This window comes from Chiloscyllium plagiosum, unplaced genomic scaffold (genome assembly GCF_037043375.1).
Source record: "Chiloscyllium plagiosum isolate Xiang-an unplaced genomic scaffold, Cpla_swu_hap1 HiC_scaffold_24, whole genome shotgun sequence".
Taxonomy (NCBI): Eukaryota; Metazoa; Chordata; class Chondrichthyes; order Orectolobiformes; family Hemiscylliidae; genus Chiloscyllium; species Chiloscyllium plagiosum.
Window position 1 is genome coordinate 58,417,557 of NW_028270162.1, and position 24,502 is coordinate 58,442,058.

The window sequence follows — 24,502 nt, forward strand, 5'->3', positions numbered from 1 at the left end:
CCACTCTATCGACCTGTATTACCACCTTCAGGATACAATGGACCTGAACACCCAGATCTCTGTGGATATCAATTTCCCAAGGTTTTTCCATTTACCGTATAGGTCATTCTTGAACTGGATCTTCCAAAATGCATCACCTTGCATTTGCCCGGATTGAACTCCATCTGCCATTTCTCTGCCCAACTCTCCAATCTATCTGTATTCTGCTGCTTCTCTGACAGTCCCCTTCACTATCTGCTACTCCACCAATCTTAGAGTCATCTGCAAACTTGCTAACCAGACCACCCATACCTGCCTCCAGATCATTGATGTATATCACAAACAACAGTGGTCCCAACACGGATCCCTGTGGGACGCCAGTGGTCACAGTTCTCCATTTTTAGAAAGTCTCTTCCACTACTACTCTGTCTCCTGCTACCCAGCCAGTTCTCTATCCATCTAGATAGAATGCCCTGGACCCCATGCGACTTCACTTTCTCCATCAGCCTACCATGGAGAACCTTATCAAGCACTTTACTGAAGTTCATTTATATGACATCTACAGCTCTTCCTTTGTCAACCAACTTTGTCACTTTCTCAAACGTTCCTCAAATGTTAAAGCTTTCACTTCTGGATTCTTTCTTGTGAATCTCCTGTGGACCCATTCCAGGCCAATGCATCCTTCCTGAAGTATGGGGCCCAAAATTGCTCATATTACTCTAAATGTGGTCTGTACAGAGCCTGAAAAGCCTCAAGTACATCCCTGTTCTTATATTCTCGTCCTCTTGAGATGAATGACAATATTGTGTTTGCCTTCGGAACTACCGACTCAACCTGCAAGTTTACCTGAAGAGAAACCTGGACTAGGACTCCCAATTCTTTTGCACTTCAAATTTCTGAATTTTCTCCTCATTTAGAAAATAGTCCATGCCTCTATTCTTCCTAACAAAGTGCATGATCTCACACTTTTCCACATTGTATTTCATCTGCCATTTCTTTGTCCACTCTCCTAACCAATCTAAATCTTTCTGCAGCCTCCCTGCCTCCTCAATACTGCCTGCCTCTCCCCTTATCTTTACATCATCTGCAAACTTCATCAGAATGCCCTCAATTCCTTCATCTAGATCATTAATGAATAAAGTGAAAAGTTGTGGTCCCAACACTGACTCTTGTGGAACACCACTAGTCACTGGCTTCCATCCTGAGAAGGACCCTTTAATCCTCACTCTCTGCCTTCTAATTCTAGTTTGTCGTATGCAAAAACATCCTCTTTTTGGCTACCTTGTCAATTGACTTTAGCATCTTGTATACCAACACCACTTGTATAAACCTTATACATATGGAGAGCAGAATTGGGCAAAGTATTTTGATTGTGGTTCAACCAAGTTTCTTTACACATTTAACACAACCCTCAGCTTTACAATTCTGTTCCTCCAAAAAGGAAATCCAGTGCATGAAGCAATTTTCTCGTCACCTTAGTGAATTTTGAGAAGATTTGTAGCTCAGGTTGAAGTTCTGGATGTAAGTTTGCTCGCAGAGCTGGAAGGTTCATTTTCAGACATTCATCACCATACTAGGTACCATCACCAGTGAGCCTCTGGTGAAACACTGGTGTTATGACCCGCTTTCTATTTATGTATTTAGGTTTCCTTGGGTTGGTGACATCACCAGTGCTTCACTGGAGGCTCACTGATCGTGATGAAACATCTGAAAACAAAACTTCTTCTGACCTTATTAGCCTGCATTTTTACTTTGTGATTTATGAATCTGTACCCCTTCATTCCTTTGTTGCTCCATTTTTTTTAGATAATTAGGCCCTGGCATTTAAAACAAGGGACTGAGAACACAGCACAATGTATTGATGGAATTATAAAATTAGAACGGTGTATTAGTCGATTAATTGAATGGGTGAAGTTAAGGAAATTGGATTTCGATATTGACAAATATGAAGTCAATCACTTGATTCCGAAAATTAATAAAACAATATATTTGGTAATTAGCCAAAAATGGTAGATGTCAGAGGGGACTTCAGGGTCCAGATACATAGATCATTAAAATGTCACAAATAGCTGTCAAAGCTAATTGCATTGACTAAAGGAACAAAAACAGTGTTGGAGAAACTCAGCAGGTCTGGCAGCATCTGTGAAGGCAGAAAGCAGAGTGATGGTTTGGACTTGAAGGATTCAATTACAAAGAGAGACTATACAAAGATGGATTGTATTCTCTGGAATTTAGAAAGTTAAGGAGTGAGTTAATTAAGTTTTAAAGACATTAAGGTAAAGTGGTAAGGTAGATGGGGGGAGACTGTTTTTGTTGCTGGGCATCCAGGATTAGGGGGTATGGCCCAAAAATTGGTTCCAGACTCTTTAGGAGTGAAGTTAGAAAATGTTTTTTATGTAAAAGGTAATAGCAGTTTGGAACTCTATTCCACAAATAGCAATTGATGAGACTAATAGATATTTTCATTCATTATATTTTATTAAATATGTTCTTATTTCTTAAGTTAGAACATAAGTTTGTACTTAACCTATCTCATTGAATGGCAGGATGAATAGGTTCAAGGGGCTCAATAGCATTCTCCTACTCTTATGTTTGTGGAGAGGTCTGGGATACCTGTATATTCCAGGAATGGGGAGTTCCTACTGCATTTAATGGGAGGACATGATTGTAATTGTTTTCATTTATCCTAGCTGTCGGGCTGTACACTTGCTGAGCTGGAAACACTGTAATAGCAGGTCACAGCCAAAAACCATTCAGGCAGTCTGAGACAGTTTAGTGGGAGAGTCATCGATGGAGAGGGAGGAAGGGATTTGGCTGATAACTGAAGAGGATTTGCTCAAGGAACCACAGAACTCACTTCTCGGTGCCCACAAGTGTTGCTGTGAAAAACACTGCTGTCAAAATGCATGCATGTTTCCTGAGGCATGTAAAACTCAGCCAGCCAGCAGTGTTTGTAATTTTCTATTTAAATAGCAGAAACAATGGACGTAAGTTAGCTCGCTGAGCTGGAAGGTTTGTTTACAAACATTTTGTCACCATACTAGGTAACATCATCCGTGAGCCTCAGGTGAAGCACTAGTGTTATGTCCCACTTTCTAATTGTGTTTCGGTTTCCTTGGGTTGGTGAGGTCATTCAAATGAACCTTCCAGCTCAGTGAGCAAGCTTACATCCCGAACCTCAACCTGAGCGACAAATCTTCTCAAAACTTGCTAGCAGAAACAATCTCATTTAAGTATGAGTATGATCATCCTGCCTGTCCAGATTGTGTCACTCACACTCCTCCAAACTCACTGTGGTTAAAGCAAACATAGGGTCAGTCAGCAGTTAGGAATACTTGCTGATCTAACCACTTTACCAGTCCTCTGCAGCTCATCTAAACTGAAGTTATTTTACCATTTACAATCATCTTCTGTGAGTTATTAACATTGTCTTCTTTTTCGTTGCCATCTTCCTATCAACTACATCTCCCTATTTGATGTCATCCACAAATTTGGAATTGTACCTTGGATTTGAGGACCCAGATCATTTTTGTAAATTGCGAATGACTCTGGTCTCAGCCCGTTCTTCTGGTCCTCAGTTCCCACTTTCAGTCAGTATAAATACTTTGAACCCATCCTCTTTCTGGTTTGTAAGCAGCTAGCTTCCATTCGGCTATTTCTCTCCTGACTCTACACATTCCAATGTGTTTACTTTGTACTGTCTTATTGAAAGCCTTTTTAAAAAAAATACAGAGGTATTGCACTACCTTTTATCTGCTCATTTTGTTAGTTCAAATAATTCAGTAAGGTTAGTCAAGAATGACCTTTGCTTTTCAAATCCCTGCTTTCGCCACCTCATTACTTGTTTTGATTTCTTGATACTATTCTATCTGATCTTTGAATAAGGATTACATTATCTTTCCAACTGCTGATGTTAACTGTTCTATAATTCCCTGAACTTGTTTATCTCCCATTTTAAATGGAAGAATAGCATTTCATCGTCTGGCCCTGTTCCCTTTCCAAATGGATCTTTATATGTTTAAACCTTCTCTGCTATCTTTATTCGATTTGCAGTGTGTGGTTGCAGTGTTTCCAAACTGAGGATGTATCCTGCTGGTTTGAATTGTTTTTGTACGTTATTTCCCCCTTCAATATCTTGACATTGTTGATCTCTTTTAATGTTATATCCATGTGGTTTTCCTTGGTGAATAATGAAACAAACTAATTTTCAATATTTCTGTTGTTTCACTGTCATTACAAGTATGTTGTGTATTCCAGTTGCTATCCTGATTTTCCTTTTGTTGTTTGTATCGCTAGAATGCTTCAATTTATTTTGTTGAAAATTTAATTTGTAGTTCCCCTCTGCTCTTTGATTGGTTTTCGACTTTATTCCTCACCACTTCCTATTTCTCCAGTCTTGCTGTTTTGTATCGTCTTTATGTTTAGTTTCAGCCTTACTCCTTTTATTCAGCCATGTCATCATTATTGCCTTGTTTGATCTTGAGTTTTAGCAGTGTATTTCTTTTCCTAATTTTAGTTTATCATTCTAAAAATATTTTTAATGCTCTGTAACCTCATTCCTTTTTTTGCCCCACCCCCTAGTTTACCTTTCATAACTGTCTTTATCTCTTAATTATATTTTTCTTATCTATTCCTTTGGTGTTTATCTTGCATCCTGATCTTTCGGTTAAATTTGCTCCCATACTTTTTTCCGCCAGTCCATAGTTACAGAAATCAGCAGGATATCAAGAGTTGCTAATTGCTGATTGTTCTCTTTTCAACCATCCAGTTCTGTACTCATGGTCATTTAGATCAACTTGCACTGCCTTGGAACTTCTTCAGGGGCCAGCCAGTTGCTGAACTGACCCAATAGAAAGGGTGAGTCAGACGCCCAACTGTAGAGGTTTTGTACTGTGGAAAGCATGCAAGTCCATTCAGTCAAGAGACTCCATGTTCAATGGGTTTAACCTGACAGTGTAGAAAGAAGCAAATCAGTTCCTGGCACCTATATCCACTCTAGATCTCTGAGCCAACTCCCTTGGCTCCAATTACCCATGTTTTCCTTGTTCTCTTTTAAGTTGTTTGTTTTTAAAATATTTATTGACTTGTCTTTTAAAAGCTAAAATAAGGAGTAAGAAAGTTTCTTTCAGAACCCCTCATAGTTTATCAGCACTTATAATTATTCTCTGCCTTGACTTTAAAATTCTTGCATTTGGATTTTCCTTATAATTAATATCAGTCATCCCTTGTATCATATGAATAAATGTCTCCTTTCCCCTGTCCAACATTCCAAAACTAGGGCACCTAAAACCTGATATAATATTTTAGCTGTAGCTTAATGATTTGCATAGGCTTATCATTACCTCATTGCTTCTGTACTTGCTGTCCTCATTAATAAAATTAAGCATTCATATGCTTTGTTATTGCTCTGCTGGTATCAACACTGTAGAGACAGGAGGACTTGAGATGGGTGAGTACACAACTGATAAGGGTTCCCTGTTTGAATTGTGAACTCAGGAGAAATTCCAGCCCTGGGTTAAACTTTGGCTCAATTTATTTTGGCAGTCACTGGCCAAGAACAAGTGTATTGTTTAAGTGGTACCTTGGGTTGACAGGTTTAATTACATTCTCGCTCTCAAAGCCCTGTATTCCGATATTAGATTAGATTACAGTGTGGAAACAGGCCCTTCGGCCCAACAAGTCCACACCGACCCGCCGAAGCGAAACCCACCCATACCCCTCCATTTACCCCTTACCTAACACTACGGGCAATTTAGCATGGCCAATTCACCTGACCCTGCACATCTTTGGACTGTGGGAGGAAACCGGAGCATCCGGAGGAAACCCATGCAGACACGGGGAGAATGTGCAAACTCCACACAGTCAGTCGCCTGAGGCAGGAATTGAACCCAGGTCTCAGGCGCTGTGAGGCAGCAGTGCTAACCACTGTGCCACCGTGCCGCCCACCGTCCCGTTCCCTTCCATTATTTTAGAAGATTGATGTTGCAGCCATGCCTAGTATCTAAGGAAACACAAAATGTGAACTGAATATGGAATCCAATGCAAGTGTACAGCAGAATAGTCAGCATTTCAAGTAACTTTTCAATCTCGACTCTTTCTTTTATGATAGATGCAGTCAACCAGAATTTTTGAGCGCTTCAAATTGTTAATGCTGGGAAATAAACTCTTGACATCCCATTGTCAGTAACGAGTGCATCCACAATAAGCTCAATCAGGCGCAGAGTAAAGCTGTTCAGCCCCAACTCAGTACAGCTATTTTATCTCCTTGAGCCCATATCCTTTGGGAAGATTGTGATTCACCAAATCTGTTTGAATGTATTCATGGTGATTTCCTGCATGTTTTACCATTTGGCGACCTGTTTTCACACTCCTGTTATTGATCATTCGTCATGTGCGTCCGTAACATGTCCATCTTACCTTGCCATAGAAAAGTGAAGCCTCTCCAAACACCCGGTTGGAAGATGCTTGAGTGGGCTTTTCTGCATCGTTTTTCTTTTAGTATCTACCGAACAAATATGTTCCAAGAAACAGGGAGAGGGTGCTTCCTATTTTCAAATGGCGTTAAATGTCAGTGTTCACGAGATGAATCTGGATTTAACCCCCAGGTGATGAGGGTAAAAGGTCAGAGTTTATTCAGCAATACTATCCCCAACTCTGACTTTTTTGGGTTATTTGTTCATGAAATTGTTAAAACAACCTATTGGCTTTAAAATGAAAATACAGATGCACTTTCAAAATGCTTTTGGGTATTTGTATGAGAATGATGCACTACAGGTGCTGGAAATCTGCCACAAAAACCAAAAGTGATGGAAATAGTCAGCAAGTCTGGTGGCATCTGTAGGCAGGTCTATGGTTGTTCATTAGAACTGCATTATCTCTGTTTCTCTCCACAGATCTGCCAGAGCTGCTGAGTATCTCCAGCATTATCTTCAGATATTTGTAATTAGATATACAAAGCAGTACAATAAAATTGACATCAACCACCTTCTCCTACACAAACACCATCAAATTGACAATCTGATGACAGCACTTGTTTCAAATTTCAGCCTCTGGAAAAGTTCTCAATTAGGAAAATTGCTTTGCTGTTTTAAGTAGTTAAAATACCTCTAATGAAAATTTGAGCAGCTCAGTGGTTAGCATTGCTACCTCACAGCACCAGGGACCCAGGTTCGATTCCAGCCTCGGGCTTTGTGGAGTTTGCACATTCTCCCCGTGTCTGCGTGGGTTTCCTCCAGGTGCTCCAGTTTCCTCCACAATCCAAAGATATGCAGGTTAAGTGAATTGGCCATGCTAAATTGTCCGTAGTGCTCAGGTATGTGTAGACTAGGTGCATTAGTTACGGGAAGTGTAGAGTAGTAGGGGAATGGGTCTGGATAAGATACTCTTTGGAGGATCGATGTGGACTTGTTGGGCCAAATGGCCTGTTTCTATACTGTAGAAATTCTATGAAAATTGGCAACTTGTTAAAAATGTTTCACCTTGTAGTAAAGATCCTTTGTTGATTTTTCTTTTGCTCAATAAAGTGACCTGTAGCAGGAAGGAGGATGTGAAATTAATAGGGTTGTAGAAATCTGGATTTGGAGTGTTTGGAAATGAGTAAAGATTCCACATGATTCAGTCTCGTGCTCATATATGATTTGACTGTTGACTAAGAGAACACCCTGTTAATGGTTTAGACAGTATATAAATAGAAGGTTTTGTTAATTCTTCGACAATATTTTGTTTGATTTATTTATTGTTAGGTGTATTTTGTTACAAAATACATTAAAAGGTATTGTAGAGTGTTGCCAGTCTCCAGCACCATCTAAAAACAGAAAAATAAACCAAACTATAGAATATGAAGGCAGAAGAATAGAGAAAGTGTTTAGCTTTATAGTCGTTCTTGTAAAGTGCTCTGCCCTGGGCCTGATGGCCAGGCACAAGTCCCCTTCGCTGCGCTGCTGCCACTGGAATAAAAGTTGCCATTCTTCGGCACCACCTCAGCTTCACCGATGCCCACATCACTATGAATCATTGCTAGACCTCACCAATGCTGATGCCACTGATGCTGACAGGTACTGCACTGGCCCTAACCCGATTCTATCACCGCCATGTGTCCGCTTTGGGCCCACCTCACCAATGATACTATCGATGCTGAGTGTTGTACTGGGTGCAAGCGTGCGTCCGTCACCACCTCCATGAATCTGCGCTGGTGGGAACTCAAACTTGCCTCAGCCACAGCAGCCATGAATCGGTGCTAGGACAGCCTTGTCCATGCAGAAGCCACTGGGAACCCAAACTTGCCTCCGACGCTGCCATGAGTCTGCTCTGTGTCTGTTTGCAGAGAGACATTAATAAAATGAAAGAACAGATCAAGAATTAGCAAATAAAATGTAATGTTAGTACAAGTGAGGCAGCGTTTTTTGGTTTAAAACAAGTAGCAGTAAGTGTAAATAGAAACAGAAATTGTCGAGAAATTCAGCAGGTCTGGCAGCATCTGCAATGAGAGAAACAAAGTTAACGTTTCAAGTCTGATATGACTTATCTTCACAACCACTTTTATTTAGGAGTAAGTATACCCTGAAGGAAAGTGGGCCTAATGCTCAACAAGAGCTGAGAGATCCTGGTACAGCTCATAACATGAACAGCAACATTTAAAGTTGCAGTGACTGTTCGTTTTTAAAAAAAAGTCACAAGAATGTGATAGCCAAGATAAAAGCTTATATCTAAACCATTTCAATGGGCAGTGTGGGCTCTATCAGAAATGTATTGAGTGTCCAGTATAGATTCACTAGGATATTGCCTAATATGTAGAGGGAAAAATACAGCGGAAAAACTGGTGTCTTTTTGTTGGGCACTATAGGTTACAGGTTTTTTTATTACTTGTATGTGGAATTTGAGCCTTGCTGGCAAGGTGAGCACTTGAAGGCTGACTTTAATTGCTGTTGTGAAGGTGGTGATTTGATGGAAGTGTTGAGTCTGGGAAGCTGGGACAGAGTGTCTGCTGAACCAGACTGCTGAGGAATTATAGAACAAATGTAAAAGGTATAAAGGAGAAGGTGGGAGGTGCTGTACATGGCATTGATTAGGCCACTTTTGGAATATTGCGTGCAATTCTGATCTTCCTATAGGAAGGATCTTGTAAAACTTGAAAGGGTTCAAAAAAGATTTACAAGGCTTGGAGGGTTTAAGCCAAAGGAGAGGCTGAATAGGCTGGTGCTGTTTTTCCTGGAGCCTCCGAGGCGGAGGAGTGACCTTATAGAGGTTTATAAAATCATGAGGGATATGGATAGGATAAATAGACAAAGTCTTTTCACCTGGGTGGGGGAAGTCCGGAACTAGAGGGGATAGGTTTAGGGTGAGAAGGAAAGATTTAAAAGGGACCTTGGGGGCAACTTTTTCATCAAAGGATGGTGTGTGTATGAAATGAGCTGCCGAGGGACTGGTGGAGGCTGGTACAATTACAACATTTAAGAGGCATCTGGATGGGTGTATGAATAAGAAAGATTTCAAGGGATGTAGGCTAAGTGCTGGCAAATGGGACTAGATTGATTTAAGGTATCTGGTCCACATGGACAAGTTGGACCGAAGGGTCTGTTTCCATACAATACATTTCTATGACTCTAAATGCCTTTTAGATATGGTTGAGAGACTGTGAAATTTACTCGAAGGATTAGAGAGTGACATGAAAATGGTTGGATAAAAGTGAAGATTTGGGAACAAAGTGTTTTGAGCTGTTTGTTAACGTGAAGGGTGAACCCTGGTTGGGCTGAATGGCCTGTTTCACATAACACAAATAACTTGTGTTATGACCATTTAGTATTTATAAGAACAGGTCAGAGGCTAGGGATACTATGGTGAGTAACTCACCTCCCAAAAGCTTGACCACCATCTATAAGGCACAAGTCAGGAGTATGATGGCATATTTCCCCACTTGTTTGGATGGGAGCAGCTCCAACAATTTTCAAGAAGCTCAACACCATCCAGGACAAAGCGGCTCACTTGATCCATTCCCTCCACTCCCTACGGTTAGTGGAAGAAATCTGTGCTATCTACAAGATACACAGCAGAAATTCACCAAAGATCATTAGACAGTACCTTCCCAATCCACTACTACACGTCCATCTAGTAGGGCAAGGGCAGAAGATGCATGGAAATATCACCATCTGCAAGCTCCTTTCCAAGCCACTCACGATCCTGACTTGGGAATATATTGTTATTCCTTCACTGCTGCTGGGTCAAACTTATGGAACTGTCTCCCTAAGGACATTGTAGGTCAACCTACGGCATTTGGACTGCAGCGGTTCAAGAGGGCAGCTCACCGCTACTTTCTCAAGGGCAGGGCAATAAGATGCTAGACAGCGATGTCCACATCCCATGGGTGAATGAAAAAAGTTATTGAAAAGATGGTTAGATTAGAATCTCTATCATAATTCATTGAAATCAATTCTGTTCTGGGATTGATCAGTTTTTCTGAAATGCTACATAAAAGAAATAGGGCTGAATCCTCTCTAGTCTGTTTAAAATGTGGTAATTTTACCTAATGTTTAGAAATCATGAACTTTGAATGTTTGTTTTACATTAATTCTTCATTTTAAAACCTGAAAACCAGGCAAATGAAACTTTACATTCCTTCCCTCTGCAGGGAATCTGGCGTATTCCTGTGGATGAAATTGACCGTCCTGGCAGCTTTGCCTCACATATGAACCGTTCGATTGTTATCTTACTTGACGTTCTGTCACAGCTGAAGGACCATAATACACTGCTGAGAGTATCTTCCATGCTTCAAAGGACACCTGACCAGGGAAAGTAAGTGTGCGGTTTCAGAGCTTTCTGAATCAACAGCTGCTTGTGACTTGGGTCTTGTAATTGATTTTGGTTTCAGAAACTCTTTATAACTCAGGGTGTTAGTTCAGACGCTAATCACTCTGTCCAGCATTTCAGCCTTCAATTTTTGGAATAGTGAGAGGCATCTTTGTTTACCTTATAATAAATTGTGTTCTGTGATGTGCATGAAATTTAACTAGTTATCATGCTTAATGATGTTTTTTTACCCATTAATATATTTGGTTCTGTTAACTAAAAGAAAGTGATGATGTTGTTTATTTTTGTTTCACGTCAATGAATTTGTTCAGTATGATTGTTAACCATTTGTGCTTTATCCTCTCTCCTCTTCTCCTTTTTCAATGATCTTTCTTGCTCCTTTTGTCGCCTTTACCACACTTATGAAGTTCCCCAGTTTGAACATTTTCATGTAAACATGAGGGTTAAACTTCCTCCCTCCAATTTTTGTTAATGTATTGAATTTTCTTTGGTGCAAGTTATTTTCTGAATTCTGAGGTGAAGCTGTCATTTCTTACAGCTTTTAAAATCAATGGATTTTGAAGGAACAGGTATTTATTAAACGCTTCACCAGTATTGTGATACTGTTCTTTTAATCCAAATTATCATCAACATTATATATTTGCATAGCACCTTGAACATATCTAGGTATCCAGGTACTTTGCAGGAACAAGTTATCAAAGACAATTTAGTAACAAGTTACATCAGGGGACATTAGCAGAAGCTATTGAAAGCTTGGTCAAAAAAGTACGGTTTAAGGAACATCTTAAAGGAGGGTAGAGAGGCAAAAAAGTTGACAGAGGGAAGTCTAGAATAAGACACCAAAATAGAGGAAAGAGAGTGGGGAATCAAGGTCAAAATTGGAGGAGCACATATCTTGAATGGTTGCACAGAGAAAGTTACGGATTTTGAGAAGGAGTTCAGAACATTGCTGATAATTTTAAAGTCATAGCGATGCTCGACTGGGAATTAACAAAACTAATCAAAGGGTGCAAGGTGAATGGGCAACAAGATTTTGGTTATGGGCAGTGCAAGTGAGAGACCAGCCAGAAGAGCATTGGAATAATCGAGTTTCGAAGCCACAAAGACAGGGTGGAGGTGATTGATGTTAGAGATGGAAGTTGGCGATCTTGGTGACAAACAGCAACAGAGGGAGTGCAGGAAAGGTTACCAAACTGATTCCTGGGATGGCAAGACTGACATATGATGAGATGTTGGATTGATTAGGATTTTATTCACCAGAGTTCAGAAGAACAAGGGGGATCTCCTAGAAACCTATAAAACTCTAACAGCACTAGACAGTGTAGATGCAGGAACTAAGTTCCAAATGGCAACGGAGTCCACAACCAAAGGTTACATTCTAAGGATACTGGGTGTAGGACTGAAATGAGGAGAAATGTCTTCAGCTGGAGAGTGATGACCTTGTGGAATTCACTGCTGTGGAAGGTGGTGGTTATGCATTTTCAAGAAGGAAGTAGATATAGCTCTTGGTGCTAAAGGGACCAAAGGGTATGGGGAAAAGCAGGAATGGGTTGCTAAGTTGGAAGACCCACCATGATCATAATGAAGGGTGGGTCAGGCTTGAAGGGCCAAATGGCCTACTCCTCCTATTTTCTCTGTTGCTATTTTTTCTAGTAGGATGCCAAAGTGGGACATTGTAGAATGAAGTGGAGGTGGCTGACACCAGTGTTCTCTTTTGGTGTCTTTATAACATGAGTCCTGATATCAAGCAGAGTCTGACTGAACACTGAGGTTAGCTTTGTGACTTGAAACAAGTGACCATTTGGTCAGAAAGGTTTTAGGAATTAACCTGCAGTAGTTAACCAACCTAATAATTTATGTAAACAGCAAGAAGGTAGTTTGTCCATTTAGCCTGATTTATTGTGCTGGTTTCTCAGCCTTCGCTCATCTGCTTTTTCACAGTCAGCGTTTTCTGTATTAAGGGCCTTAACAAGCAAATTATATCTCTTCAAATTTCCATTACTGTTTGTGTAAATTTTCAACAATGGACAAAAAAGGTTGGGATTGTGGAAATGGCACAGTTGCCAGTTTTCACTTATCTTTTGTGACCTTTAACTTTCTCTATGTAATCATTGCTGCTATGCTTTCTTCACCTTTTCTAACAGATATTTTACTGGTATTCATGCCTCAAACTACTCTCTAATTCTAAGTGTCAGAAAGTGTTTGCTGTTGCCACAGAGGTAAATTGAGGTAAATTAATATTGGGCTCAGAAAACAGACAAAAACATTCTTTAGTTTATTTCAGCTAGGGGTATTATTATGTGCCCTCCCATGACCTTCTTTGCTTTCAGAAGCTGGCACAATAATATTACACTAGGCTTTGCCTTAGGCTGCCAATAAAATTACTGACCCTGTAAAAGCAGGCAAATCATAACACTGATAAAACATATATGTTTACAGTAGTTGTTAGACTAACTTGTTTACTGGTTTAAAAAGGATGGTTTCAAACTGCAGCATTATGTTACGATACAGGGCATCTGATTGAATGTTGACACCTTGTTTAGCGCTGTTAAATTAAAACTGGAAGTGTAATTGAGTATTGCTGGATTTGTGTTAATGTTGCTTACTGCTGTAACTTAGCTGACCTGGTGGGCACTATCTTGGTGTGACTGCTGCTGTCAGATCTGAGGCCATTACCAACCTTCTGATGTGCAGCTTGTTCCAGTGCCACCTCACTGCTGTGTGACCTAACCAAAACATCCCCACCATGAAGCCCCAGATCATCAGCAGGAGGCACCACCTACACTGGCCATACTGACTCCAGAAGTGTCTCTCTATGCCATTTCTGTGACCAGAGGACCATAATCATCTAATCCCTAAGAGAGGCAAGACCCAGAAACCTAGCAGCTCCCCAACAGACTGTAAACCAAGATTTGCTGCTGGAACCTGGCCACCATCACAGAGAGAGGGAGAAGGAGAAGTCAGCAAACTCAGCCATGGCCAATTCCTCACCAGCCCACAGGAGGAAGTCCAAGGGTTAATCATCACCGCAAAGTGACTTGAGCTGATCCCTTTTGGGTCTAACGGCTCCTCTTCAGAACCAGTAGTCACCAGGATGCAAAACATTAATTCTGCTTTCGCCCCACAGATGTTACCAGATCTTCAGGAGTTTGCCAGCAATTTCTGTTTTTGTTTCAGATCTCCAGCATCTGCAGTTCTTTATATTATTTTAGAGGGCTAATACTGACCAGTCGACCTCCGAGAATATTGAAAAAGGGGAAAACAAAGTGTGAACTGGCACTGACTGGGTTTTGGGCAGAGGCAGCCTTTTGCTTTAGAAGCTGCTGGACTGGGAAGCTGTTATAAAGAGTTATAAGAGTCCTACAGCATGGAGACAGACCCTTCGGCTCAAACTGGTCCATGCTGATCGAAATGTCCATCTATGCTAACCCCATTTCCCTGCACTTGGCTCATGTCCTTCTAAACCTTTCCTATCCATGTGTTTGTCCTTTTAACTGTTGTCAATGTACCCGCCTGAACCAATTCCACTGGCAGCTCATTCCATATGCGTACCACCCTCTGTGTAAAAAAAAAACCAAAATGTTGCCCCTCAGGTTACCTTTTATTCTAACCTCTAACCTTAAACCAATGCCCTCTAGTCCTTGATTCCCCAACCCTGGGGAAAAGGACTGAGTGCATTCACCCTATCCATGCCCCTCAAGACCTTATACACGTCTATACGATCCCCCCCCAGAGGCTCCTGCACTCTAAAGAAAAAAATAAAGCTGTTTTCGATTTTGCATCTCTCTGGTAGTTCTCTAGTTATCGACTTGTTGAAAGTTTTGAGAGAAGAATCCCATATGTAAGAAATAAGTAAAAAGTCTCCAGAGCTATACAGAAGATGTTTATATTGATCAGTGACTTTGGAATTCAAGCAAGATATCCAGTCTGGTTGTGCCTGAAGTATAACTCATTGTCCACTGACTTCATGGTAGCCTGGTATTCAACATTGAAACAGTTATCGACTGGTGGCTTATAATTCTTGTATTTTTCACTTGCCCCTTTGAAATTTAAAATTTGTCCCTGCATTTAAACATTTTCTGATACCTACATTCCTAGGCATTTTACATTGGTTAGTGTTCAGAAGTTTTACTTGCGTGCTGCTGCTTCAGCCTGGTTTCCATCCATATCTCTGTCTTTTCAGTGAAGAAGTCACTTTACGTTAATTTTTTTTGCAATTTAAGAACTGTAAATGGGGAATTGTTCTTTGTTGCAAAGGTGAAACAAATAAAACAAAAGAGTTTAGGGATTCCATTGACCAATTGGATGTAAACATTAATTGCTGTCTACACAGCTATTCATATCTGCAGTGTGTCATCTCAGTTCTGGCCTTTGATACTTCGTTTTATACATGTACTTTACTGAAGGCTGAAATTGTTGCCGAGAGAGCTATCTTTTGGTGTTGTATAACTAACCTTTCAATTAACACCAGGCATTGTTAGAATACTAGTCCCATTGTCAGAAGAATTGTTAGTCTTGTGTTATATCATCCTAGCGACAGAATTGGTATTGTTTGATGAATGCCAACTTCCCAGCATCGCCACCTACGTCTGGAGCACAACCCCGTCACTGAATGTCAACTGATTGTTTCTTGGGCCATCATTAACCTCAGCACCTCTGAAGATTTCTCTCATATCTCATCATCTACCTGCTTTTACCTCCTTCCAAAACTGTATAAGCCTTGACTTGGTGGATGCATTGTTTCAACTTGTTCATCTTTCTCAACTATGGTTTTCTCTCGTTATCGAATATCCTCTGATCTACATCCATGACCCTTCACCTTTCTTTGTTTTAGCAGTTTCTTGGCTATAACCACCATCTTTTCATTGTGGGCATTTCACCTGTGTATCCAATCCTCAACAGGACCTTGGGCCCTCTCTGATTTTTCTTTGTCTCCATGCAGCACCACCCTGTTGGCTGAGCTTGTTCTCACAATGAATAGCTTTTTCTTTCACTTGTTGTATTTTCTCTAAACTAACAGTATTTCACTGGAACCTATATGGCTCCAAGCTTTTCTGGCCCTTTGAAGTAGTCCATAGAATCCCTACAGTGTGGAACCAGGCCATCCAGCCCAACAAATCACACCGACTCTCCGAAGAGCATCTCATCCAGACTCATCCCCCTACCCTCTCCCTGCAACTTTGCATTTCCATGACTACTGTACCTAACCTACACATCCCTGGACACTATGGACAATTTAGCATGGCCAATTCGCCTAAACTGCACATCTTTGGACTATGGGAGGAAACTGGAGCACCCAGAGGAAACCCATACAAAGACGTAGAGAATGTGCAAGCTTCATGCAGACAGTCGCCCGAGAGTAGAATTGAAGTGGGGTCCCTGGTGCTGTGAGGCAGCAGTGCTAACCACTGAACCACCATGCCAGCCCGAATTTGTGGAATATATTGAACATTTTTTGTTTCAGTTCTACTTGGGCTACTTTTGATATATAGGGGATGCCAAACCCACTTCCTGCTCTCACCGGGTGTTAGAAGATTTTATCAGCTTTGCTTCTAGTTTCTTTGCTCTCATGTGTTTTATTTGTGATGCTTTCTTCCTTTCCTTAATGGTCCTATCTCCATTCCCAGGGATTGGATGTCAACCACTCCTTTGTTATGGACTAGGCCAGACAGCCTCAAAATGTTCCAAGAAGGTAGCCTAGACCCTTACTTTTTCTTGTTTTCAAGGCAGATGTGAAGTGGATATTCCAGGTGTGACACAACCAGTCAAACCACTCCGCTTTAAGCAAAACAGAATTTATTTAAACACTACGGTTGAAACCTAAACAAAAGAAAACAGAATTTAGAATAACAATTATTTGAAAACCCAACCGATTCGATATAGCAACTTAACTAAGGAGCTGTTCCAATTCCCGTAACATTCCAAAACACACCCCTTGGCAAAAGATAAATTCAAACACAGATTCTTCAAGGCAGGAGAGAATTCAGCGAGAAAGCCAATCAGGAACCATCTGCTGAAGACATTCTTCGAATTAAATTGAAATGAGGAAGTTGTCGACAATTGGGATAAATTATTGAGTTACCTTCCAGCGGAAAACTGAAATGACCTGAAAGAGTTATTGCTATCGCATGGGGAGCTACGTGGAAATAAGTTGGGAAGTACTAATCTAATTGAGGAACCAGAAAACAACCTGAACTGGGAGAATCTGCCATTGTTTAATTCTGGTCTTTTCAGATATTTCAGCACCTGTCTTGTAAAAAAAAAAACCCAAGAACAAAATACCCTTGTTAAAGTGACACTTCCCCCCTTCAAAAAAAAAACCCATTAATATACAAAGATGGCTTCATTTTAAAACCCCATAGTCTTAACTCTGTTAGTACATTACAATAGATATACATTACATTGACTATAACTATGCAAACATGCACTATTACATTCTATTTCAGTCAGTTTACTCCTGCCACTGAACGCCTCAGTTTTTTCATCCAAGTCTTGACAATGCGTCGGCAATTATGTTTTCTCGTCCTGCCACATGTGCAATTTTCAAATTGATTGGTTGCAATAATAAGTTCCATTTAAACAATCAGGAATTTTTGTCCTTAAATTTCTCTAAAAACTTTAATGGATTATGATCTATATATGATTGTCTCAGACATTCTGATAAATGCAAATATTCCTTCCATGTATGACTAAAAATCATGAGGTCCTTGATGTGTACCACACAATTGGGTATTCCAGAAATGATTTTATTTGTTAATCTTTGAAATGTGGCTGGTGCATTTTTCATACCAAATGGCATGACTTTAAACAGGTACAGTCCATTCAGTGCTATGAAAGCCAAAATTATCTTTGCTCTTTTGGATAAAGATACCTGCCAGTATCCTTTGAGTAAGTTTGACTTAGAAATATAAGTTGCTTGTCCCACCTTTTCCATACAGTCTTTCAAACGTGGAATTGGATATGAATTAGACTTTGTAACTACATTGACTATGTGATAGTCTACACATAACCATTGGTTACCATCTGGTTTTGGCACCATTATTATTCGTGAGCTCCATTCACTGCAACTCACTTCAATTATGGATTATGGAGTATGGATTCAATCTCTTTTTGAACCTGTGCCAACTTTAGAGGATTAAGTCTACAAAAATGTTGCTTAATTGGAACAGAATTCCCAAATCTTCATCTTGCACAATTAGATTAGTACTTCCCAACTTATTTCCACGTAGCTCCCCATGTGATAGCAATAACTCTTTCAGGTCATTTCAGTTTTCCGCTGGATGGTAACTCAATAATTTATCCCAATTGTTGACAACTTCTTCATTTAAATTTAATTTGAGGAATGTCTAATTCAGAATCCTCTGAACTTGGTTCTTCACTCTGTGTTGTAACCAGTAACACATTCTTCTTTTGCTTTCCTTCCCTATCAAAATACCTTTTGAGCATATTCACATGACAACTCTGAGATTTCTTTCTGTCTGGAGTCCTTATCAAATAGTTCATCTCACTCAATTTTCTTTTGATTTGATAAGGTCCAATAAACCTTGCTTTGAAAGATACACCTAGCACTTTATCTCCGTTAGTAAAATTGCGAATTTTTGCTTTCTTGGCTGCTTCCTGTTTCTTCATCTGCTGTGATATTTGTAAATGCTGTCTAGCCAACTGCCCCGCTCTTTTTAATTGTTCCCTAAAATTTGACAGAGTCCAAATATGTGGTGTCTGAATTTTGGCTCACTAATTAATTTCTCAATCAATTTTAGATTAGATTACATTACAGTGTGGAACCAGGCCCTTCGGCCCAAGTCCACACCGAACCGCCGAAGCGCAACCCACCCATACCCCTACATTTAACCCTTACCTAACACTACGGACAATTTAGCATGGCCAATTCACCTGACCTGCACATCTTTGGATTGTGGGAGGAAACCGGAGCACCCAGAGGAAACCCACGCAGACACGGGGAGAATGTGCAAACTCCACACAGTCAGTCGCCTGAGGCGGGAATTGAACCCGGGTCTCAGGCGCTGTGAGGCAGCAGTGCTAATTCAAATGGACTGAATTTGGTTAACTAATTTGGTGCATCTCTGATAGCAACAAGTACAAATTGAATTCCTTTATCCTAATCATCTGGATAATCTTGACTATAAGCCCTTAACATGGTCTTTAACGTCTGATGCCACCTTCCTAGTGCTCCCTGCGATTCTTGATGGTAAGTAGTGGATTCAAATTGTTTTATTCCGAAGCTGTCCATAGCTTTCTTGAATAATTTTGATATAAAATTTCCCCTTTAATCGATTGTATCTCTGTGGGTAGTCAATATCTAGTGAAAAGGTTTAGCAACTCTTCAACAATCTTTTTAGCTGTGAAATTGCATAAAGGAATGGCCTCTGGAAATCTAGTGGATACATCCATTATTGTTAATAAGTACTGATTACCACTTTTTCTTTTAGGTAGGGGTCCTACGCAATTAATTAAGACTCTTGTAAACAGTTCTTCAAATGCAGGAATTATTACTGCCTGCAGTTTTCCAATTACCTGACATGTCTGGCAAAAATTCAACTGCATTCTTGTGCAACTCAGGCCAGTAAAAATGTTTTTATATTTTAGCTTGAGATTTTCTTGCCCCTAAATGACCACCTACTGGTAGTTCATGTGCTATCGCAACACTTCCTTTCTGTAACCCACAGGTATTACGACTTGATGAACGTCTGCCCATTTCTCATCAACCTGAATATGTGATGGTGTCTCTTTCCTCATTAAGATATCATTTTTAAGACAGTAGCACTCAGAGATACACTCAGATTCTTCTTCCATGTACGGTTTTTGATACAATTGCTTAAGTTGGTAATCTTTCTGTTGTAACTCAGTTAATTTCTCTGAGTTAAAGATATCCACTTTGTCCTTCACCTGCACCTGTTTTGTCTCATCCATTCAATCAAACATGATCTCCGATAATTCTACTTCAACTTCCTTATCTTTATTCTTTGATTTCTCCTCCTGTTTCAATTAGTGACTGTGTGATGTCATTACCACACAGTCAGGAAAAGTCCAAGGATATACTTCCTGTAATACCTCAGTTGCCTGATTTTCCACTGGCTTTTCAACCACAGTAGGCAGTACTCCTACCTGTGACTCGGCTATATCGTTAGCAAGGACAAATTGTATTCCTGGTGCTGAGTGTTCTTCCAGTATTCCTATCACCACTTCTCCACTTTTCACTGAACATTCTAACCGCACTTCTCATCTTACCATGAATTCCACACACTAGCACTTTTTCTGGCAATAGTCCTTCTGAGTTATATATCTCTTCATCTCTCAACATCAAAGATTGGTGTGATCCCGTCACTCTTAATACTGTAACCTCTTTACCTGCTGTTCTTGGCCTATGTGAGTAAACCTTACCTTCGAAGTAAATGGTTTAAGAAGATCTGGCACTTTTTCCTTAATCAATCTCCGACCAGGTTGTACATTCTGCTGCAGCTTTTTAGCTTCCACTATGCTTTCCTTTACCACTTCAACTAAATTCACTGACTTATCCTGTTTTCCTCCATCCATCTTCCCAGTGCATTTTCTAACCCACAAACGCTGTGATTTCATGTGACCTACTTTATTGCAGAGAAAACCTGGAGATTATTAACTTCTGTTTCCCCTGCATGGGTTTCCTTTTTACCCTTTGGTAAGCTATCTTCATGATCTTCACTGGGATCTGCATTTCCCTTGCCATGCAAGGATTTCTCTTTTCCCAAATTTCTGACCCCTATGGATTGAAATTGGTTTTGGAAGCCAACCTTTGATTTATGGACCAACTCAACGATCAGCCATTTCAACTGCCAATGTTGCCGTTTTAACTCTCTGCTCTTCCACATGAGTTCTCACTACTTCAGGAAGTGAATTTTTGAACTCCTCCAAAATAGTCTTCTCTCTGAGTGCCATATGTTTGCATTATTTTTAATGTCCTTATCCACCTATCAAAACTACTTTGTTTGATCCTTTCAAACGCAATGTATGTTAGACCCGGGTCCCTCCTTAGATTCCTGAAACGTTGTCTGTAGGCTTCTGACACAAGTTCATATGCATTTAAGATGGCTTTCTTCATCACCTCCTACACCCCAAATACCTCTTCTGATAGTGATGCAAATACCTCACCTGCCAAGTTTGTTTGGATCAACAAAACCCACATGCTTGAAATTTCTTGCCCATTCTGTGTTCATCAGCAGCTCTGTTTGGGATGGCTAATTTCGTTTTAAATGAGTCTCTAAAACATGCAGCAATTTAAAACCCTGTAAAATGAGGGCTAAGAAATGGGAAAGGACGGGAACAAGATTATCTGAATGCAAGCTAGTGAAGAACATAAAAACAACGCAAGAGCCACTTGTTTGTTTAGCCAGTTTCTCAAATGAAATGACAAAGGCTTCTTCATCTTTCTCAGCAAATTTAGGCAATGCTTGGATATATTTAACCAGATCCTCACCAGGCCTTTGACTAAATGGGTTTGTTCATCCTCACTATCCTCCTTACTAAGCCTATCCTCTACCTTCACCGCCATCCTTTTCGATTGACTTTCCTGTCCAAGTGCCAATTTACAAAGTTCAAACTGTGGGGGTCAGGTGTAATTGAAATAGAGGACAGAATTCATGATCTGAAGTTGTTGAAATTGATGTTAAATCCTGAAGGCTGATGATGCTTGTGTTTTTTTTTGGGTCTCTTTATTTAAGAAGGTCATTATGGCATTAGCACAGTAAGTTTCATAGGTTGGGCCTGTATCCATTGGAGTTAACCAAAATTAGGGTTAGCCTTATTGAAACAAAAGATGCCGAGGGGACTTTATTGAGTGGATGCTGAAAAGATGTTGTCCCTCATGGGAGGGAATACAGTTTAATAATGATGGGTCTCCCATTTTCAGACCAAGTTGAGAGTATTTCTCCCTCAGAAGGTTGTGAAATTTTCATCCTAAAAGGCAAGGCCATTGAATATTTCTAAGGCTGAGTTGATTAATGTGAAAATCGAAGGCTACAACAGGTAGACAGGAAGGTGGGTTTGAAGCCACCATCAGAGTGGCTCTGATCTTATTGATTGGTGGAACAGGCTCGAGGAACTAGGCAACCTACTCCTGGTTCTAATTTGTACATTTTGAGGACAGTTGACATGAATACAGATGATGCCGAAGGGGTGAAGAAAACAAATAATAAGGAACAATGCAAATGGATTTAAGGATTTTCAGTAACTAGGCCATCAGGTGATCAGTGCAATTCAATGTGACTATGAGAATTAATAAGGGGCTGTTGTGTTGCAGTGATTGTATCCCTATCTCTAAACCAGGAGGACTGTGTTCAAGTCCCAAAACATTCCTGAACAAGTTAATTAAACATATCTATAAGAATTAATATGCAAGCAAGGAACTCCGAAGACACATTCTGTTATTTGAAATCGTTACAGCCTGTGCTGATAAAAGACACATGGGATTATTGTGAAGTGACAATTGCATCTCATTAAGTTACCAAAACAAATATAATGCTGCGTAGGAATTGCACTTCTGTTTTTTTTTAACTGTTTTCCTATATCATGGACTGAGATATAACTTGTGCTTCTAAGTCAAAGCCTCCTTTAACACCGTTATTTATTATGCAAAGCCTAAACTTGGAATTGAAATCAAAATGAATAGTCTTGGATTAAATAGACAAAGTCTTTTCCCTGGGGTCAGGGAGTCCAGAACTAGAGGGCATAGGTTTAGGGTGAGAGGGGAAAGATATAAAAGAGACCTAAGGGGCAACGTTTTCACACAGAGGGTGGTACGTGTATAGAATGAGCTGCCAGAGGAAGTGGTGGAGGCTGGTACAATTGCAACATTTAAGAGGCACCTGGATGGGTATATGAATAGGAAGGGTTTGGAGGGATATTGGCCAGGTCCTGGCAGGTGGGACTAGATTGGGTTGGGATATCTGGTTGGCATGGACGGTTTGGACCGAAGGGTCTGTTTCCATGCTGTACATCTCTATGACTCTAATAAGTGTCATGTAGAATCGCAAGACCTCTGAATTATTTTGCAGCTAGAATCATAGAACGTTGCAGTGCAGAAAGCCCATTTTGCACCAACCTTCTGAAAAGCATCCTACCTAGACCCACCCCTCCCATCCCCATCCCCCACATGGGGTTTTTAACCACCTAACCTGCACATCCCTGGACACTATGGGCAATTTACCATGGCCAGTCCACCTAACCTGCACATCTTTCAACTGTGGGAGGAAACTAGAGCACCTGGAGCAAACGCACGCAGACACAGGGAGAATTGCAAACTCCACACAGTCGCCGGAGAGTGGAACTTGTGTCTCTGGCACTGAGAGGCAACAGTGCTAACTAGTGAGAAGTATTGTATACAAAGTATAGACATTTTTGTAATTTGGAAATGTAGCAGCAATTTACCTACATGAAGGTCCCACAGACAGTGATGAGATAAATAGCCAGTTGGTTGAACCATATTGCTTACGGATTAACTCGTGACCAAGGCATTGAGAGACCTTTACTACTTGTTTTTTTAATGTAATATTTCAACTGAAAGATAGACGTAGTCCAGAAGCTCCTTGGTGTCAGCCTGAATCATGCGCTCAACTTTGTGGGGTTAAACATTAGCTCCCATGGCCGCCTGATTCAGACATGAGAATGTTAATACTGTACTGCCTCCAAAACATGCTTCAATGGTTGCCTTTATTCAGAATTGGCTGAGGTAGACATCTTGATTCAAGACAAACTCGTGTGGTCAAAGAAGCCGGGTGCTGGCAGATGGGACCAGATTGGCTTGGGATATCTGGTCAGCATGGACGAGTTGGACCGAAGGGTCTGTTTCTGTGCTGAACATCCCTATGACTGTATGACTGTAATAGACCACTTGTCTACTATTCCTTTGTGTTGACGTGGCTATGTGTGTCCACATGGGAGGTGACATTGAGACGTGATGAGTTCGTTTTTGTCCTGTGTTTTGCTTGAAATTTCTTGCCCATTCTGTGTTCATCAGCAGCTCTGTTTGGGATGGTTAATTTCGTTTTAAATGAGTCTCTAAAACATACAGCAATTTAAAATCCTGTAAAATGAGGGCTAAGAAATGGGAAAGGACAGGAACAAGATTATCTGAATGCAAGCTAGTGAAGAACATAAAAACAACGCAAGAGCTTTTTTCGATATGTGAAAGGGAAAAAATGAGCAAGGACAAATGTGGGCCCATTACAGGAGGGAACAGGAATTTATAGTGGAGAACATTGAAGTGGCAGAAAAACTGACTAATTTGTGTCCGTCTTCACAGAGAATCTCCCAGAAATAATATGTGACTGAGGAATAAAAAATAATTAGCATGAGTAAAGAATAATGCTTGGAAAATTAGCTGGACTGAGGGTTGATAAAGCTCATCAACAGGCTGAGCTTCATTATAGAGTTTTGAAGGAAGTAGCAAAAAAAATAGGGATGCATTGGGGATTATCTTCCTAGAGATTCTGGAAAGTTTCTTGCTGACAGGATGGTTGTAAATGTAGCCACACTTCTTAAAAAGAGAGGAAGAGGAAGAGCTGCAGCTTTAAAATCAGAAAATGCTGGAGTACCTCATCTGGTGTGTCAGCATCTGGTAGAGAAGAAAACAAAGTTTGTGTTTCAAGTCCAATGTGATGATTCTTCAGAACTGAAAGGAACTGGAAAATAGTTTTTATGTTGTTGACAGAGGGGGAGGAAGAGTGAA

At 40.4% G+C, this 24,502-nt stretch overlaps 1 protein-coding gene across 5 annotated transcripts in view; it reads left to right on the top strand.

The window, feature by feature from the left end:
* The window catches only part of cabin1 (calcineurin binding protein 1), a 513,604-nt gene that overhangs the window by 315,046 nt on the left and 174,056 nt on the right, over window positions 1–24,502 (top strand). For all 5 annotated transcript variants that reach the window (XM_088000226.1, XM_088000222.1, XM_088000224.1 and 2 more), the window contains one exon: window positions 10,604–10,767. In XM_088000226.1, the coding sequence (XP_087856352.1) occupies window positions 10,604–10,767 (164 nt within the window). The remainder of the gene's footprint in view (window positions 1–10,603; window positions 10,768–24,502) is intronic.